General features: G+C 31.5%; 3 protein-coding genes across 3 annotated transcripts; all 3 read right to left on the bottom strand.

The window, feature by feature from the left end:
- Positions 1 to 1,910: 1,910 nt before the first annotated feature.
- On the bottom strand, positions 1,911 to 2,886 carry LOC139904552 (uncharacterized). The gene is made up of 3 exons (XM_071886471.1): positions 2,721 to 2,886; positions 2,391 to 2,621; positions 1,911 to 2,228 (listed from the first exon to the last, which is right to left on the bottom strand). Exons 2-3 carry the CDS (start codon positions 2,511 to 2,513, stop codon positions 1,959 to 1,961), a joined length of 393 nt encoding a protein of 130 aa, XP_071742572.1. The 5' UTR covers positions 2,514 to 2,621; positions 2,721 to 2,886; the 3' UTR covers positions 1,911 to 1,958.
- Positions 2,887 to 3,002: 116 nt separating this feature from the next.
- On the bottom strand, positions 3,003 to 4,635 carry LOC139843017 (uncharacterized). Its single transcript, XM_071833105.1, has 3 exons — positions 4,557 to 4,635; positions 3,462 to 3,749; positions 3,003 to 3,358 (listed from the first exon to the last, which is right to left on the bottom strand). Exons 1-3 carry the CDS (start codon positions 4,633 to 4,635, stop codon positions 3,003 to 3,005), a joined length of 723 nt encoding a protein of 240 aa, XP_071689206.1.
- A 13,829-nt stretch (positions 4,636 to 18,464) lies between these two features.
- Positions 18,465 to 20,656, bottom strand: LOC139843020 (uncharacterized). The gene is made up of 5 exons (XM_071833106.1): positions 20,223 to 20,656; positions 19,807 to 20,180; positions 19,603 to 19,752; positions 18,984 to 19,488; positions 18,465 to 18,543 (listed from the first exon to the last, which is right to left on the bottom strand). Exons 1-5 carry the CDS (start codon positions 20,654 to 20,656, stop codon positions 18,465 to 18,467), a joined length of 1,542 nt encoding a protein of 513 aa, XP_071689207.1.
- Between the last annotated feature and the right edge of the window lie 208 nt (positions 20,657 to 20,864).

The raw sequence follows: 20,864 nt of genomic DNA on the forward strand, positions 1-20,864 counted from the left end.
ACATTAAAGTAACAGTCATCAGCAACACTTATTATTTTATAACATAACTGTATTTGTGTGAATTAAACTCAAACAGTTAAATTTCTTAAAAAAAATCTTAATACATGCATGTAAATAAAAATATTATTCATCATGTTTTCACTACACATTTGTCAAAAAAGTTTTCACTTATTTTCTGTGCATCTTATTCTTGCACTATCCATCAGTTGTTCTTTTTCAGTCTCTGTGTATGCACTATGAAAGCAATGCATTTCTTTGAGAACATCATCCTTAATAATGTTGATGTCACTAATGATTATCTTTGCAGCATATTTTTTGCGCAGCTTCTCAATCTGTATGTCCCTTTCTTGGCCTTCATCTTCTAGATAACAATCCCATGAATCACCACACACATATGTCTCCATATATCTCATCGTTAACACACTGTAAGCTGGATCCATTTCATTTGATCTCCATTTGAATACCTTTCTCTTTGGTTCTGATTTTGTCAACAAATCTGATTTGATATGTTTGAATTCTCCCAGATAACTCGAGAACAAGTATTTATGCATTTTATAAATGATTTTAATAATTTTAGATATCTCTACTTATTTCAGACATAAGATGATGCCAAACCCACAAAAAAAATTATATTTTTTTTTTGTCATCATTCATCATTCATCATTTATCATTCATCATTCATAAATTTATGATTTATCATTAATTTTTCTCATTCATCATTAATAGACTTTATATTCATTTTGTTATTTAATTTTCTTACCAAACCATCAGGAGTAAGTCCATACTTCTCATCAGTAGGCATATCCAAGTAGCTATGGTCTATTATATCAATATGTAAGCTTGTTAGATTGAAGCACAATAAGAAATTTAGTCCACTAACAAATACTGGGAAGAAAACCTGCATTTTACAATCATAACTTTTACATTAGTTAATATGTTTCATTAAATATTAATAATTTTTTAACATTTTTTACATCAATTTATCATACCATTTCTACTTCAGAAAATTTGTAATCTATATCATCACATGTTGTCTGGTGAACAATTTTTTCTCTGAATTTGACATATGTTTCTTCCTTGTAAGCACGCAAATCCAACATATCTTCTGTCTTCATAGTTTAAACAATTTATATGCTGTTACTACAAAATCATTGACTTTTTTATTTTAAATAGGTTTTTAATGACATACCAAAATTGAAGCTGGAAACATATATCTTGTCGCTTTGTGTTTTGTATACAATTTTGCTTCCATGTTCAATATTGCTGACCAGCAGTCAATGACTGAGTTTGATAAGTCCGTTTGATGAAGTAGGCTTGCAATCTCATTCCTGTTTAGTAGTTTCCCGCTCATGCAGCTGAATACAACTACCCTGTTTTGAGTTAAATAATCATTATTACACAGTAAATAAACATGAAATTATCAAATGCTAAATTTCATAAATGTATGTAATTTTTTGTTTCAAATATGATCAATGACAAACATAGTGAATGACAAACATGATGATCGACAAACATGATGATTGACAATCACGATTAAATGACAATCAAGGTCAATGGCAAACATGGATGAATGGCAAACATGATGAATGACAAATTTTTATTCTTTTAATGAACAAACATGATGAATTATAAATATAATTATTTATGAAGAATATAAATTATAAATATGATTTATGAAAAATAACATCATTAATCATAATCTATTTTTTATATACTTACTCTGGTGCATTAGCAAAACAGTACATGAATGTTAAGATTTCTTTTTTCCATTTGTGTGAGCTCACTCTTGTGATCAACTACAATTGCATTCCATGGTGTTAATATGATGTCATCATCTTCGGATTCAGTCAAAAGTTTGAATGATGGAGTTTCTATTCCATCCAATGATTTCTTTTTTAATCTTGATTCAGATTCAGCTCTTGGGTTTTGATTCATCTCAGCATACAGATTTCTAGGTTTCAAAGCAGATTTTTTTCGCCATTATTGCTGATTTGTAGTGAAGTAGTTGCAGTTGTTTGCTGTTTTTGTTTAGAATCTTCTTTTGTTGCAGGTTCTTCTCTTTTTTTTGCCTCAGATTCTTGCTTGAACAAACTTGTAAATTTTCTTTCAAATTCATCTATATCCTTATTGTTTGGATACATCTTTGTTGCTTTTGTTAACACACTGTTATTTTCATTTGTTTCTTCAACTATGCGCCGATACCTCAATTCTAAACACTTAAGATAGTCCTGTAAATTTTATATTTTATCAATCATAACATTCATTAAACAGTTTTTATTCATCTCAAAACAGCCACAAATCGTCAGAAATAAATAATTTTTTTTTGTCAAATTGATAAAATATTAATCAAACATTTAACATTCATTAAAAATCATATACAAAAAATATACCTCTGCATTGTTTGGTGTTTTGAGGTTTATTTGTTTTTGTTTCCCTTTTTCTTGAAAATCATCACTAACAATTTTTTCTTTTGCCTTCACAATTCTTCCTTCACCAAATTCCCCTTTCTTCATTTCTACATCAATCCTTCTTTTTATTTCTTCTGCTGTCCATCGCTCGATCACATAGATATTTTTATTTTTCAAGAAACCTTCACATTCTACTCTTTCTAGATACAACAGCTGCAATCAAAGAATAAAGTACAATTTGTTTTTTTATTGTATTTAATATAAAGAATAAGTATAATTTTAACAGTAAAATATATATGAAATTGTACTTACAATTAGCACACTTAACGGTCCAGAATAATACTATCCATTTTGTCCTCTGTCCCATCCCTTCTTGCTCTGTAATAGACATTCATATATGTATCCACACCAATCAACCTTCGATACATCTACCTCATTTGTAATACATGGCAAGAACTTCAAATTACATGTTCCACATTTGTTAGCTTCTACCATGCAAGTAGCAAAAAGAACAAGGAAGTTCAAAACGAACTTTCCATCTGCATTTTTTCTTTCCTTCATATATTCAACAACATCTATTGAATGTATGTCTTGCTAGTTATTAAACTGTTTCCTCCATGAAATAGTCACAGGATCAATTGGATTGCTTCTTTCCACGTATTTAATCTTCAATCCTTTCATTAGTACACATAAGACTTCATGCACTGTTTCTTTTGTGATTTTAATTGAACCATTCTTAAGATTTAATGTTGATGAACATTCATCAAAGTTGTTTACTAGATAGTAACCAAGTTTCATCTGATTTTCAAAGAACTTCATTTCTAGAATTGACCCAAATCCAATCTGCCTTATCTTTTCTTTTTGAATGTCATTCATATTCTGTATCGTTGTGTACAAACATTTTGGTGATGATCTTGACCTTATAATTTCATCTTCTTCGTGTTTAATACCTGCTTATTATATTATTATAACAACTACATCAGTTATTAGATTTTTTTAAATATAAAAATCAAACTAAATTAACTTTTTAAATTTTTTTAAGATGAATGTTACCTTTTTCATTAGAAGCTTTCAATGATGGCCTTTGAAAATCATCATCAGAATTGTCTTTGGGTTTTGATCTACTTGTGCCTTCACCAAACGTATTAATTTTTCTATCCAAACTTTTTTCAACTTTTTTCAACTCTCCCATATTTTGGAGTACCTTAATTACTGCATTTTCAACAAGCTTTATATCCTTTTTATTCAGTGCAGGTGTCTTTCTTACATACTTTCTTTTTCCGTCTTTTTCAAACTTTCCATGTTTATCCTTCTTTTTCAATTTCTGTTTTTCTTCAATCTCTGCAAACAGTTATGCAATCATTCATCATAAGCTATTTTACATACAAGTTTATAATTATGTATTAATTTAAGCATATCATTCATCTGTATTTTTTTTTAATTCATCATAACTATAGTCATTTTTTCAACATCTGACATTCATATTTTTTATTATTCATCTTCATGAAACATGTAATCTAATGATTGTATATATTTTTTGTCCTTCATTATAAAATGTAAGCAGTTTAATGTATTTTTTTATCATTCATCATGTACTTTTTATCATTCATTATAAACTATAACAATTAACATGTATTTTTTTTACAATTCATCATGTATTTTTTTATCATTTATCATTAACTATTATGATAGGCAGTTTTTTTAACATAACACATTCTTATTTTCTATCATTCATCAAAATATAACATGTAAACTATTATTTGTACATTTTTTTTTTCATTCATCATATACTATATGCATTTTTGTGTTATTTTTTCTATCATTCATCATTTAACATTCATGATATTCAAACATCAGCACAATTCATAAATAGAACATTCATAATTTCATCATTCATTTCAGTTTATATCATGTTCATCATATACTAATCAATCATGTAACGACTAAAATAATAGTCATCCTTATTATTACATCATTCATCAGTTTAATTATTCTAAACATTTTCAATTTCATTCATCGATATCAGATTTAAACCATATTATCCTATTATTGAATCGCATAATTTCAATTTTCATTCATCAGTTTAATTGTAACTACTTTTCAGAATTTATAAATTACGTAATCAATAAAACGTTAATTTTATCGTACCTGTATCATGAATTTCGTTTGATTTTCTTTTATTATTTTCATCTCTTTTTTTCCGTTTGTTGGATGAATCTTCCGCCATTACGTGAGCTTGTAATCTCAGCTTGTAATCTTCTTTTAACTATCGATCTTCAGTAGATTGTTGTTAGAATCGTCAGTTTTTTTCGTATTTCTTAGCTTCGATTTCGTGGATCTGATATTTGTTCGTTCATCATTTTAGGGTTTTTGTTGTTTTCAGCGTTTTTTCTTTTCTGTAATTCGTATTTTGTAAATGATGATTTTACCCCTCCGCGTTATTTTTAGTTTTATGTTAATTTGTGGTCCACATTTACTTATCCAGTTTGTACTCATTTTAAGCTTAGCCACGTATCGTGCCCCTATATATATATATATATATATATATATATATATATATATATATATATATATATAATAATTGGAAACATAATTTTAAATATTGTATGTTGTTGTTACTAAAATTTATTTATGTTAAGTAAAATAAAAATAGGATATTATAATGATTATTATTTAAAAATATCTATATATATATATAAATAAAGTGTATTGAATATATATATAGTTTCGAACTTATTTGGAAAATGATAGGTACACTCATTCGATTGATAATAACCTTGTTATAAACGAACTTATGTGATTTTAAAATAAACGGTGATCCGAAAATGAGCTATATAAATTTTAGGCTTATTAAAAATATATTTAAAAGCTAATTAATAAGTTTCAACATTTTTCATATTTTACCTAGAATCGAGAGGGACGGTTGATATAATTTTTATTTAATAAATTAATGACCAAATTTTACACCATAATGACTAAAATAAATAAAGATGATTATTGTAAAAATTTGGAATTTTCTAAGAACTTTTACCCACTACTAATTATCAACGGAGCACGATATATTACCCGAACTAAAACGTCGGCAGTTTGAGACAAGTGGGAGACTGCATTCTGATTTATATCATACATTTAAATTATCAATTAATATTATATTATAATTATTATTTCACTCACTGTGTTTGATTGATACTATTATTAATCACGGGATTTTAAATGATTGGTACTATCTTACTGTTTTTAAAATTTTGTTCGTTCACCCATTAAAGATTCGTTATTAATTATAACTGTACGTGTTACTTTCTGTTTCATGTCTCTGTCTGACTTTTAACTCAACATCACCTACCTATTCTCTTATTTATATATATAATGTTATATGCATGATATGTGGAGATACATCCAACCTTTATCATCAAAACCCATTAAAGAAAACTATGAAAACCCATTTGTCGATCAATACTCCTACTACTTCTTGCTACTTGAAACACTTAAAACACCACCATCATTTATTATTTCCCCATGTATTCTTACGACTGCATGCTATTGACAAACGAAGAATAAACAAAAACCACCATCTAAACCCATTTGTAGATGTTTAACCGAGCCCAAGAACCAAACCAATACACACGTCACTTTACTACAACCGATAAACTACCACCTGTTACCATCATTAATTATAACAACCCTCACTTTTCCCTTCTGAATTTACCAAGTTGTCCTTAGGGTTTCAATGTCATATTATGTGCATCATCATTAGGGTTGTTATCCATTTCGACAAACGAACATTTATACTTTCATTAAATGATCGTAATTATTATTAAAACCCTAATATGATATAAAACCCTAAACCTAACCTTACCTATTAACTACAAAACCCTAATATCATTTAATATTAAATAATAAACCCTAACCCTAGTACTTAATAAATAATATAAACTATATATATATATATATATATATATACATATATATATATATATATATATATATATATATATATATATATATATATATATATATATATATATATATATATATTAATACTTAAAAGTGACATGTAATAAACTATACAAATTAATATGTAAACAATTTGGAACCAAATAAAATTTATAAAAGTTAGGGACAAATAAATAAATAAAATGTATTTAAATAAAAGTATCCCTAATATTAATATAAAATATATATATATATATATATATATATATATATATATATATATATAATACTTAAATAAATAAGTAATACCGTAAAAAAATATAAATACTTGCATAAATAAAGGAGTGCCGTATAAAAAAAAGGAAATAAATACGTGAGATCACAAGAGAATTTCGACTGTAGGGTTCTTTCTTAGGAAATTAAACTTGTTCCTTAACCTTGCAAGTCCTAGTTTGATTCAAATTAAGGTTCTTGATCTCCAAGTAATAGAGTGCAATTAGGAAACCTACAAAATCTATAAAAAGCCATCGTGATTTCCAGGTTTATTCACCACAATAACCTGCAAGATTAGTCGACTATTTCTCTCCTGGTTTCCCTCCATTATTGTCGACTAGTTCACCTACAATTCCTGCCATCCATTCGATATTCCAGCTTGTTTTTCCCTCCAACATTCTGTCGACATTATCCAGCCTGCCTTATCGATCAAAAACCCTCAAAACCCTTTCCTGCATTTGTTTTTCTGTCCAGCTCCTTTTCTTGCTGTGCAGTCGCCAATCACCATCAACATTAGCCATCAAACCTGCTGCTAAACCTGCTGTACCTGTTGCTGTTTTTCTGTCGACAAGGAGGACCCAAACAGACCCCCTTCTGGGTAGTACTGCTGCTGCTTATTTTCTGTCTTCTGTCGAACCAAACTGCCCAGGAAAAATTGAGTAAGTTTTCTTCTGTTTCTGCTGTATTATTCAACACCATAACAGCCTTCAAAGTTTAATTATTGCTATGTTTTTCTTTCTAGTTTCTGTTGCTGCCATCATGAACAAACAGTCCAAGATAACCCTTCAAGTGGGTTGAAATTGTTGCTGCTGAGTTCCTGTTTTTCTGATTCAGTCCATCATCCTCATCATCCTTGATCTTAAACCCTAAGGTATAACTAATAAACCCTAGCTTAATCATGCATTTAAATTTATTACATTTAAGTTATTTATAAGTCTAATTGTGTGTTTAATTTAATTAATTTTAAGATGATTAAAAAGTATTAAGTTAAGTATTATGTTATGTATATAGAGTACGTAATGAAAAAGTATAAATAAGTTATGATGTTAAGATAAAAGTGTAATTATAAGATCTTGATTATGATAAAGATTCATGAATAACATGGATTGATTTTTATTAATATGATTAGGTTTAATGAACATGATTAGATAGAATGTTAAAAACTTATGATTTTATGTAAGTGAAGCAAGGATGAAAGATAAAAGTTTATGATTTTATGTTGAACTTAAATATAATTATGGTGATTAGGTTTAAAAGAGAAAGGATGCATGATCATAATAATAAGAAAATAAGTATATTGTTAATGAATATTGATGATGTGAGATTAGGGTTAATAATAGTTGATTAGTAAATAATAATGATTATGATATAGATTATGAAAAGGAATTGTTTATGTATTAAAGATTAGGGTTATACGTTTGGATACTACATATGGATAATAAGGATTAGAGTTATGAATATGATTAATTATTATGTTAAAAAGTTGTGATTTTAAGTATTGATTAGGTTAAGATTATGATAAAAGTTATGATTATGGATTAGTAACGTAGTTATGAACATGGTGTACGTGCATGCATGCATGCATACGTACGTATGTACATGTATATATTGTAGGTAAATGTGTGTGTATATATGCAAGTATATACATACGTGTATATGTATGTGTATATATGTATGTATATGCACGTGTGTGTGTGTATGAATGTGTATTATGTAAGTTATGTTTAGTTAGTAAATATAATAATGAAAAGTAATAAGTGTATCATCTTACACTTATATATATGTAACACCTACACCTAATATATATATATATATATATATATATATATATATATATATATATATATATATATATATATATATATATATATATATATATATATCATATAGTTATGAACACATACATGTATAATAATGAATAAAGAATATATATATATATGTATGTATCACATAGGTGTATAATATCTATGTAACATATAATGAGCAAGTATACATAATAGCTGATTAATTAGATACTAATACTATCATAACTTACACACCTAATTATATAGTAACACTTAATAACACTAAGTATATTATCATTTATATAAATATAACTTTCTCGAAAATGGTCACTGTTAATATAGTTTGCTATATTAATAAACAAACTTTATGTCTATTAGACATTAACTAATCGAACATAATATCTCTAGGTTGAGATCTCCGTGTTCAACACTTCGATCATTTAACTTGCGTGGAATATCTATCTGCTATTAAGGTGAACTTCATAGCCCCACTTTTTAACTTTCTCTATTACTTATTTTATAACTTTTGGGGTGAGACACATGTTTGCTTTCAAACTGTTTTACATTTAGACACAAGTACCTGAAAACTGTTTAACTGTGCTGACATGCTTTGATTCATGCTAAATCCCTACCATGATATCGTTAATTGCTACGTATAAAGGCAAACTTAGTTATTGTGAATAGCGCTATTGAGAGTGACGTCTCTAACCCTTTGACCGTTGGTCTTTGGTTACATAATAATGATTAAACGACATTGATAGTTCAAGGTGTCCTGGGGTAACTTTGTTTACGTCTCGATATCATAACTTCAGCATTTACTTTTGATAACTAAATCTTGGGGTCTAAAACTATATATATTAAACCTATGTTATTCACTCAACCTTTTTGGTTAACACTTTAAGCATGTTTTATCTCAGGTGAAGATTGCTAAAGATTGTGTGCTATTTAGACTTTGTTGCATTTGGAGTCCGCATTTTAATATTCATATTATTGCATTAAAACATTTATTGTAATGACATAATACTTTCCGATGTTTTAATACATTGGTTATCAATTAAAACGTCTCATATAGAGTCGTTCTCGTTTATACATACTTGTGTTGTGATATTGTGAAGTCATATTTTCCCGGCCCTATTTGGGGGTATGACATTAATACTACTCGTTAATGTTAGGTGTGTTCAAACCACCACCATGATATCACCTTGAGAACCACCGGTCACCACTTGATCGCCACCACCTCCCACTATCAACAACCATGCGATTTCTTCTCTGTCTCCATTTTCGATCAAACATCTCAATACCCACTTGTTTGCTTCTGTTCCTGTCTGAATACAATCACTTTTAGTCTTAACTATTTCTGTTTTCTTTTGATTAAAACAACACTCATCATCATCAAAATCGTGGTGTTCATGCCCGATTAACATCACCGGATCTCCACTATCCTTTTTAATGAAACCCTTCTTCACTCACCTCCTTGACCACCGCACAACCAGAAATATTCGAACACCAATGTTGCAGTTTCCTTCTTGCTCAAACAGTAACCAAACCCCATTTTATATTCCTATCACTAATCGAACGGGATCTATCTTCCAGTTTCAGCTTAATCCCAAAGAAAAACCAAACCATCACCGATAGAACTTGCTTCCGTTTCCATCGAACACCTTTAAACTACTTGTGTTTCACCCATTCTATCCACTTGCTACTGCTTATTATTTTCTGTTCCGATCATCAACACCATTACAACACACCCAAGACTTATTATCTATGGTTGATATATTTCTGTTTGGACCGAAGCTCAAACACCACTTTCTTCTAACACCAAACACCACTGTTGTAATAACTATTAACTGCTGCTATAACCCTTGCCTTCTTCTTCGTAAATTAACTCAAACAACAAACTATTTTTCTTTGGTGTTTCTATGAAATGAGCATGATGGTGATGTTAAATAATGATACTGTTACGATAATGGAGGGATTAATAAAGATGTCGATATTAATAAATAATAATGTCGGCTGTATGAATGCTCCAATTGTAGGGTTACTATGTCGATTTTTTTATGCGAAGTACAGATGGGATTTAAAAATGGACAGAGAAATAACGGGCTTAAGTAAATCAGGTTTATTAGTTTTGTTAATTGGGTTTCCTTTAAATTAGTGTAATGGACTAAATTGAGTTGGGCCCGAGATGTTAAACTCTGTTGGGCAAATTAAAACATTGGGCCAAGATAGTGTTTGGGCCTTACATGAACTAAATGGATGGAATTATTGGGCCAAAAACGGGTTATATTACATAGTTTCGGTATTAAGTCATGAAAACAGCAAATGGTTTAATGATTGGAGGGTGTTTGCGTGGAACGAAAGGTCTTAGGTTCGAACCCGGCCATAGGCATTTATTTTGGAACTTTTTCTTCTTGAGATTTAGTAATTACTCTTATTATTATTATTATTATTATTATTATTATTATTATTATTATTATTATTATTATTATTATTATTATTATTATTATTATTATTATTATTATGTTTATGTTTATGTTTATGTTTATGTTTATGTTTATGTTTATGTTTATGTTTATGTTTATGTATATCATGATTTTTATTATTATTATTAATATAGTTTACATTATTATCATTTATATAAGTATTATAAGTATTATTATTATTATAGTTATTATTATTATTAGTATTATTATCTTTATTTTAGTATTATTATAATTATTAATTTTACAAATAAAAGAAATTTATATATTAAAAAGTATATTACATACTATATTTTTATATGAAATGTTATTAACTATAATAATAACTAAATTACATATAGTGTATAAAAATATTTTAAGATATTATAAGTAATAAAATAAACACGTATATAAATATAAATATTAATTTTAATACATTATACATACATAACAATAAGTTACAATTTAATAATATATTATAATAAATATATATACAACTTTGTTCGATTACAATTATGTGTGTTAATATATATATATATATATATATATATATATATATATATATGATATAGGTTCGTGAATCCAAGACCAACCCTGCATTGTTCAGTTCTGTCGTATGCATATTTTACTACAAATATCGTATTGTAAGTTTCATTTGCTCCCTTTTTAAATGTTTTTGCAATATATATTTTTGGGACTGAGAATACATGCGCTGCTTTTATAAATGTTTTACGAAATAGACACAAATAATCGAAACTACATTCTATGGTTGAATGATCGAAATCGAATATGCCCCTTTTAGTCTGGTAATCTAAGAATTAGGGAACAGACACCCTAATTGACGCGAATCCTAAAGATAGATCATTCGAGCCCAACGAGCCCCATCCAAAGTACTGGATGCTTTAGTACTTCGAATTTATCATGTCCGGAGGGAGTCCCGGAATGATGGGGATATTCTATATGCATCTTGTTAAGGTCGATTACCAGGTATTCAATCCATATGAATAATTTTTGTCTCTATGTATGGGACGTATATTTATGAAAAATGAAAATAAAAATCTTGTGGTCTATTAAAATTATGGAAATGATTGATTACGATAAACTAATGAACTCACCAACCTTTTAATTGACACTTTTATGCATGTTTATTCTTAGGTATGAAAGAAAACTTCCGCTGTGAATTTGCTCATTTTAGAGATTTTACTTGGAGTCATTCATGACATATTTCAAAAGACGTTGCATTCGAGTCGTTGAGTTCATCAAGAATATTATTAAGTCATTTATAGTTGGATATATTATGAAATGGTATGCATGCCATCAACTTTTGATGTGATGAAAATTTGTCTTTTAAAAACGAATGCAATGTTTGTAAAATGTATCATATAGAGATCATAACCTCGCAATGTAACCATATGTTATTGTATTCGTCCTTATGGATTAGGACGGGCCGCTTCATAAGGCCTATTATTTCACTAAGATTGTAATTATGTATAACGTATATAATTTTGAAACTAATATCACTTAACAAAATCCAAATTTTAACTTATTAATATGCGCCGCCAAATAGAGTGACATTTGGCGGCGCATAATTTTTGGTTTCAGATTGTGCTGTAATTCCTATGATCACCCTAAAAGAGAATAAGGAGCAAGACTCCGTGAAGGTGTCTTGTCATTCGAGATCGTCTAGACTACGAAATTGGTATTTTACTTATTTTAATGTTCTTTTTATACGTTTTGAATTTCTATCATTTTATTATTTTAGTTTAAGCATGACTTAGCATGGTATAAATAGCTTTAAGGCCTATTAGTTCACTCAGATTGTAATTATGTACAATGTACATAATTTTGAAACTAATATCACTTAACAAAATACAAATTTTAACTCATTAATATGCACCGCCAAATGGAGTAACATTTGGCGGCACATAATTTTCAGTTTCAGATTGTGCTGAAATTCTTAAGATCACATTAAAAGAGAACAAGGAGCAAGATTCCCTGAAGGTGTCTTGCCATACGAGGTCATCTAGATGACGAAAATGATATTTAACTCATTTTAATTTTCTTTTCAAACGATTTGAATTTCTATCATTTTATTATTTTCGTTTAAGCATGACTTAGCATAGTATAAATAGCTTTAAGGCTTGTTATTTTACTCAGGTTGTAATTATGTACAATGTATATAATATTGAAACTAATATCACTTAACAAAATACAAATTTTAACTCATTAATATGCGTCGCCAAATGGAGTAACATTTGGCGGTGCATAATTTTCGGTTTCAATTGTGCTGAAATTCCTAAGATCACATTAAAAGAGAACAAGGAGCAAGACTCCCTGAAGATGTCTTGCCATTCGAGGTCACCTAGATGACGAAAATGATATTTTACTCATCTTAATTTTCTTTTTAAGCGTTTTGAATTTCTATCATTTTATTATTTTTGTTTAAGCATGACTTAGCATGGTATAAATAGCTTTTAGGCCTATTATATCACAAAGATTGTTATTATGTATAACGTATATAATTTTGAAACTATTATCACTTAACAAAATCCAAATTTTAACTCATTAATATGCGTCGCCAAACGCGGTTACGTATGGCGGCGCATAATTTTCGGTTTCATTTTATGTTGAAATTCCTATGATCACCCTAAAAGAGAATAAGCAGCAAGACTCCCTAAAGGTGTCTTGCCATTCGAGATCGCCTAGACTGCGAAATTGGTATTTTACTCATTTTAAAACGTTTGAATTTCTATCATTTTATTATTTTTATTTAAGTATGACTTAGCATGGTATAAATAGCTTTAAGGCCTATTATATCACTCAGATTGTAATTATGTATAACGTATATAATTTTGAAACTAATATCACTTAACAAAATACAAATTTTAACTCCTTAATATGCGTCGTCAAATGGAGTAACATTTGGCGGCGCATAATTTTCGGTTTCAGATTGTGCAAAAATTCCTAAGATCACATTAAAAGAGAACAAGGAGCAAGACTCCCTGAAGGTGACTTGCCATTCGAGGTCGTATAGATGACGAAAAAGATATTTTACTCATTATAATTTTCTTTTCAAACGTTTTGAATTTCTATCATTTTATTATTTTTGTTTAAACATGACTTAGCATGGTATTAATAGGTTTAAGGCATACTTTTTCACTCAGATTGTAGTTATATATAACGTATATAATTTTGAAACTAATAACACTTAACATTTAACGCTCTTAAACGATAAAAAAAAAATTTTTTTTTTTTTAAAAAACATGGTGACCACCCAGACCCAGTGGTCGCGGCGAGGCCAATCAAATGATTTCAAACCAGTTATTCAGTCCTCCTGTTTTCAAATTGCGTTTTATGCCACGACGCGGCAAATGGGATCGCGGCGCGACCATACACTGTCGCTGGTACTGCACTGCAACTTGTTTCAAAAACCACATTTTCACCATTACTTCTTCACTCAACACATTTTAACAACATAATACATAAACAAACTTAATGAAAACGGTTTCTTACATCGTCAAACGTTACGAAAACTATTTAATCATGAGTAACATATTTACACATCTTAAACATAACATTTGGTCCCAAAGCTCAAAAGAAACATAGTTTATGAATACAAAAGTTTTAGCGTCGATAAGCGGTATCATTAGAGCTAGATTCAAAATAGGGACTTGCATTACCACTTACAATATGACCAATGCTCCGCTATCCTTACATAGGCTCCTTACCTTCACGATGTCCTTTCGTTCCTACAAGAACATAAACACAACATGGGGGTAAGCTTTCATGCTTAGTGAGTTATAGGCGAATAAAGGAACACATATCATTGAGCATAATCGTTGCATCACTTAGTCTTTCCAACCCAAATGGTTGCTTACTTACTTTCGGATCCGATTCCTTTCCATATCATAGACATAACTTACTAAGGTCAATCCTAGTAATTATGTCTAAGCTAAACATAACCATAGGCATACACATATGCCTAAGCTACCTTAATCACATTGCATACATACATACATAGACACCCAAGGTGTCTAAGCCAAGTCATACCATAGACAAGATCATTAAGCAAGCTTAATGACCTTGCCTAAGCTAATCATCAACCATAGATACAATTATTAGACATGCCTAATAATCTTATCTAAGCTATCCATCTAGTGCACTTAGTCGTTGTCCTCTTGCACGATGCAATCCGGAAACACTAAGCCACTCTTGACCCGCCCAATTTACCCCCTATAAACTCACCTTAATTAAACGAGATTTCCTTGATCACTTGGAGCTCCTTTGCCTTGATTAGCACCTATACATGAGCTAATGTCGTCATTAACATAATTCAACGAAATTACATCTTTCAAAAGTTTACAACACTTTCATATACTTACACATTTGACTTAATCCCCTTTTTAACTCATCATTCACATGAACACTCACATACATGACATTCTTAACTTATCTTTTCACTTTTCCCTTATAACAAACATTATCTTACAAACCTCATTTCCCTAAATACACAATTTCTTTAGTTTATCTCTTATAAACATGAACTTGTAATTCTTTCAAGCATTTCATCAAACATTTGATGTGCATAATCCCATTTAAAACTACTAGCAACCTTAAAATCATCATACATCAAAATATCATTACTTGTAGTAGTATCAACAATTCACACATAAACTTTCTTCTTTACAAATTAACTAAATCTCATAAACAACTTCATTGGTGCATTTCATCAAACACCTAGTGTGCATGACTTGATTCTAAGTTATAAGTAACATCAAATTCATCATATTCACAACATACACTTAATTTGCAAGTTCATACATGAACTTACTTCCAATATCAATTACAAATTCGTTTTTAATCGAACAAATATGCACACTCACAACATACAACAACTTTTAAGCTTGATATTCATCTAAAACACCCAATTCTAGTGATACTTAGATATAAAAGTTGATACCTTGTCTTTAGGGATTTAAGAACACTAATTGTGCACAATGGAGAAGAAATTGAGAGATTGCAACTTGCTACAATGATTAAGGCACACTATATTTCATTAATTTTCACTTGCATGTACAAAATTCTTCCAATTGACGGTTTCTCCTTCTCTTCTTGCTTGGGTCGCCACTCACACACACACACACACCCCTTCTGTGTTTTAATTTTGTAACTGATAACAAAATTCAGCATTTTACATCTTTTAATTAATTTAACTTTGCCTTATTTGCACTTTCTACCCTCCCCACCAAAACCATATTAGGGGAGGTCCTTAAATTAACTTCGCATCACTAGTGCCTTTCAACTTAACTAACAAACTTTAAATATTATCCACTTATAATACAAAATAGCACCAACAATATATATATATCAATATTAAATTACATAAAATATTACCTTAAATAATTGGGATGTCACAACTCTCCCCCCCCCCCCCCCCGTTGGATTGTTTGCGTCCTCGCGAACCACTCTTGGTGCAACGATGGATAATACTTCATAAGCCATTCCTCGGGTTCCCATGTACCTTCGGAACCCTTTCTAAATTTCCATAACACTTTCAACAATGTCACCGACTTATTTCTTAAGTGTTTAACCTTTTGATACAAAATCTCTATTGGCTTTTCCGCATATCTTAACTTATCGTCAACTTCAATCTCATTTAATGGAACATATGTTGATTCATCCGCCAAACATTTACTTAATTGTGATACGTGAAACGTGTCATGTATGTTACTCAATTCATCGGGCAAGGCCAAACTGTAAGCTACCTTCCTGACTTTCGTGACTATCTCAAATGGTCCCACAAATATTGGACCCAATTTTCCCCTTTTTCTAAAACGAATTATACCCTCCCACGGGAAAACTTTAAGCATTACCTTATCACCCACTTGAAATTATATAGGCTTCCTTCTTTTATCCGCATATGACTTTTGTCGATCTTGTGCCGCTTTCATTCTTTCACGAATTTGGTCTATCATTTCGGTTGTTTGTTGCACTACTTCCGTGCTTCCTAATTCCCTTTGACCCACTTCACCCCAACATATTGGGGTCCTACACTTTCTTCCATACAACATCTCATAAGGTGCCATTTTGATGGTCGAATGATAACTATTATTGTACGAAAATTCAACTAAAGGTAGGTGAGTATCCCAACTACCACCAAAATCAATGATACACGCCCTCAACATATCCTCAAGAGTTTGGATAGTTCACTCACTTTGACCATCCGTTTGTGGGTGAAATGCGGTGCTTACATGCAACTTGGTGCCCATCATTTCCTCCAATATCTTGAAGTAAATCGGGTGTCACGGTCCAAAACAATGGAAACTGGCACTCCATGCCTTGCAACAACCTCCTTCATATATAATTTAGACATTGCTTCCGACGATGAAGCTTCTCTTATTGCAAAAAATAACGCACTCTTAGTCAATCTATCAACAATAACCCAAATGGCGTTGTGTTGCCGAGGAGTCTTAGGTAACTTAGTCACTAAATCCATCGTGATATGCTCCCATTTTCATACCGGTACCTCTAGTGGTTGAAGTTTACTATACGGCATTTGATGATCGGCTTTTACTTGGAGGCAAGTAAGACACTTATGAACGTACTTTACTATATCTCTCTTCATTCCTGGCCACCAATAGTCTTTCCTTAGGTCCCTATACATTTTTGTAGCACTGGGGTGAATCGAATACTTAGACTTGTGAGCTAAGTCAAGGAGCTCACTTCTAACACCACTTTGTAAGGGTACCCAAATTCTTCCATATCTAAGTCTTAGACCACGGGAATCTACTATAAAATCATTAACTTGCCCTTTGATTCTTTCTTTCCTCACGTTTTCGGGGGCTAACGCTTCATCTTGCGCTACTCAGATACTATCAAATATTTGTGGTGATATTACCATGACTAAACTCGTTACCTTAATCGGTTGGTGGCTCGACTTCCTACTAAGAGCATCCGCCACCACATTAGCCTTTCCGGGGTGATACAAAATTTCACAATCTTAATCTTTCACCAAGTCGAGCCCTCTCCTTTGCCTATCATTCAAATCTCTTTGGTCGAACAAGTACTTCAAGTTCTTATGATATGTATAAATAGAGAACTCTACACCATAAAGATAATGACGCCATATTTTCAAAGCAAAAACCACGGCCGTTAATTCTAAATCATGGGTGGGATAACGTTTTTCATGTACCTTCAATTTTCGAGAAGCATAAGCTATGACTTTCCCGTTTTGCATTAGAACACACCCCAAACATTTCTTAGAAGCATCACAATAGACTGTCATATTCTCATTTCCTTCCGGTAAGACTAGTATAGGAGCTTGAACAAGTTTCTCTTTAAGGAGTTGAAATGCTTGTTCTTGCTTTTCTTCCCATTTCCATTGCACATTCTTACGGGTTAACTTTGTGAGTGGGGTGGCTATTCTAGAAAAATCTTGTATGAATTGTCGATAATACCCCGCTAAGCCTAGAAAACTCCTAACTTCGGTGGGATTCATAGGCGGTTCCCATCTCAATATCGCTTCAATCTTCGTCGGATCAACACAAATACCCTTCTGATTAATGACATGTCCTAAAAATTGAACTTCACGAAGCCAAAACTCACACTTAGAGAACTTGGCGAACAACTTTTCTCTCCTTAAAGTTTCTAACACTTGTCATAAATGCACTGTATGCTCCTCTTCCCCTTTAGAATATACTAAAATATCGTCAATAAATATAATCACAAACCTATCGTGCATCGGTCGACAAACCCTATTCATCAAATCCATAAATGCGGTCGGAGCATTAGTTAACCCAAAAGGCATTACTACGAATTCATAGTGACCATACCTAGTTCGGAAAGCCGTTTTAGGGATATCCTCTTCCTTCACCTTTAATTGATGATCTATCTTTGAAAAGAAACATGCACCTTGTAATTGATCAAACAAGTCGTCTATCATCGGCAATGGATATTTATTCTTAATAGTGACTTTATTCAACTCACGATAATTGATATACATCCTCATTGTTACATCCTTCTTTTTCACAAACAAAATCGGAGCTCCCCAAGGTGAACTACTAGGACGAATAAAACCTTTATCTATCAAATCTTGTAGTTGAGTCATCATTTCCCTCATATCCAACGGAGCTAGTCGATAAGGTGCTTTGGCAATTGGCGTGGCTCCGGGAATCAATTCTATTCGAAACTCTACTTCTCGATCGGGAGGAACACCTGGCAATTCATCCGAAAACACATCCGGAAACTCATTAACTACCGGTACATTATTTATCTCAAACACTTTCTTTGAATCATCGATCACATGTGCCAAAAACGCACAACACCCATGGGATAAAAATCGTTTGGCTCTAGCATACGTACATATAGGAATAGCACGTCTGGCCCGTTCCCCATAAATCCAAATAACTTTCCCACTTGGTGCTTGGACTAATACAATTTTCTTTCGACCCGCTATTATTCCTTCATTGTCATCAAGCCAATCCATACCTACAATTACTTGAAACTCTCCTATATGCATGGGTATTAAATCTATAACAAATTTCTCATCATCCAAAATGATTTCACATCCCTTAATAACACTATATACCATAATGGTTTTATTGTTCGCTATATCAACCTCTAAAGGATGCTCTAACATACTTGGGGTCATGTCAAAATGTTTACAAAAAGAATAAGAAACAAACGACCGTGTAGCACCGGAATCAAACAAAACATGTGCAGGTAAAGAGTTTACAATAAAGGTACCTGACACCACATTTTGGGATTCCTTCGCTTCGAGAACGGTAATCTGATGAGCTCGGGCTCTTGGTCGGCTATCACTTTTCTTTGGTTCCGTTTTAACCTCCTTCTTAACACCACCACTTGCCAAATCCTTCTTATACTTCAGACATTCGGCTTGAAAATGACCCTTTTCAAAATAATAATAACACTGTTTTCCCTTCTTAGGACATTCGGCGGCTCTATGACCCGGTTTCCCACATGAGTAACAATCGGTAGTACCCGCTTTACACTCGTCCGTATGATTTTTACCACACCTATTGCACGTTTTTACTTCCTTACCACCACCCTTCCCCGGCATGAAACCCCCTTTTGATTTATGTGGGGACTCAGAATTAAAATTACCTTTCTTCGGGCTCATACTTTGCATTGACTTTGAATCTTGATCCAACTTTCGTTTAAACGCGGCTTTCTTCTTGAGTTCGTGTTCCCTCACAAGAGCCCTATTCATCATTTCGGCTAAGGTCTTATACGTACCCTTATCAATAAACTCGCTTATTTTGGGGTTTAACTTCTCATGGTAGTGGTCCATCATTAACTTAGGACTTGAAACAAAATCCGGACAAAAACGAGACTTATCATTAAACTCGGCATTAAACTCGGTCACGGATTTACTCCCATGCTCAATATTCATGAATTCGGACTTTAACCTACTAACTTTGGCGGGTGGAGCAAATTGATCCATAAACATTTCACGAAACTTTTCCCACGGAAAACTCGTCGCCACATTTCGTCCATGTGACTTAACTATAAAATTCCACCATTCATAACAGCTGCCCTTCATTTGGTGTGCCGCATAAATTTCCTTTAAGTGCTCGGGACATTCACACAACATGAAGGTTTCCTCTATCTCGTCGATCCACCTTTGACTAACAATCGGATCAACCTTACCATGAAATTCTGGTGGATGACAATTTGCAAAATTCTTGAACTCAAAACGCTCATATTTCTTTTTCGGGGCTTCTACTTCCTCTTGCCTTACCCCACTTCCCCCTTCCCCTCTTAACATAGGATTATTCATCATAAGAGTGTTTAACTTTTCGTCTAATTAATCATTAATCAACTTCTTTATCTTTTCTAGAAGAGTTGGGGTGTATCGCACTAAGGCTTGTCCTATTTGCCCCAAAAGATCATTTGCCATTGAAACTTCATTAGATTCGGTTTACGAGCCTTAGACAGACTCCATTGACGGGGTGTGGACGTACTCATCGTCCTCATCATTATTTCTA

The sequence above is a fragment of the Rutidosis leptorrhynchoides genome, chromosome 4, assembly GCF_046630445.1.
Source record: "Rutidosis leptorrhynchoides isolate AG116_Rl617_1_P2 chromosome 4, CSIRO_AGI_Rlap_v1, whole genome shotgun sequence".
Taxonomy (NCBI): Eukaryota; Viridiplantae; Streptophyta; class Magnoliopsida; order Asterales; family Asteraceae; genus Rutidosis; species Rutidosis leptorrhynchoides.

Excerpts from the sequence above, each read along its gene's own strand:
- LOC139904552 (XM_071886471.1), bottom strand. The coding sequence starts at position 2,513 with ATGAAGAAAGGGGAATTTGGTGAAGGAAGAATTGTGAAGGCAAAAGAA. Across the intron at positions 2,229-2,390 it reads AAACACCAAACAATGCAGAG|GACTATCTTAAGTGTTTAGA; the intron begins GTATATTTTTTG and ends TAAAATTTACAG.
- LOC139843017 (XM_071833105.1), bottom strand. The coding sequence starts at position 4,635 with ATGGCGGAAGATTCATCCAACAAACGGAAAAAAAGAGATGAAAATAAT. Across the intron at positions 3,750-4,556 it reads AAACGAAATTCATGATACAG|AGATTGAAGAAAAACAGAAA; the intron begins GTACGATAAAAT and ends AACTGTTTGCAG. Across the intron at positions 3,359-3,461 it reads GAAAGCTTCTAATGAAAAAG|GTATTAAACACGAAGAAGAT; the intron begins GTAACATTCATC and ends TATAATAAGCAG.
- LOC139843020 (XM_071833106.1), bottom strand. The coding sequence starts at position 20,656 with ATGAATAATCCTATGTTAAGAGGGGAAGGGGGAAGTGGGGTAAGGCAA. Across the intron at positions 19,753-19,806 it reads GGGTCATAGAGCCGCCGAAT|CCGAATGTCTGAAGTATAAG; the intron begins GTCCTAAGAAGG and ends GTCATTTTCAAG. Across the intron at positions 18,544-18,983 it reads GCACCTTATCGACTAGCTCC|GGGAAGAGGAGCATACAGTG; the intron begins GTTGGATATGAG and ends TATATTCTAAAG.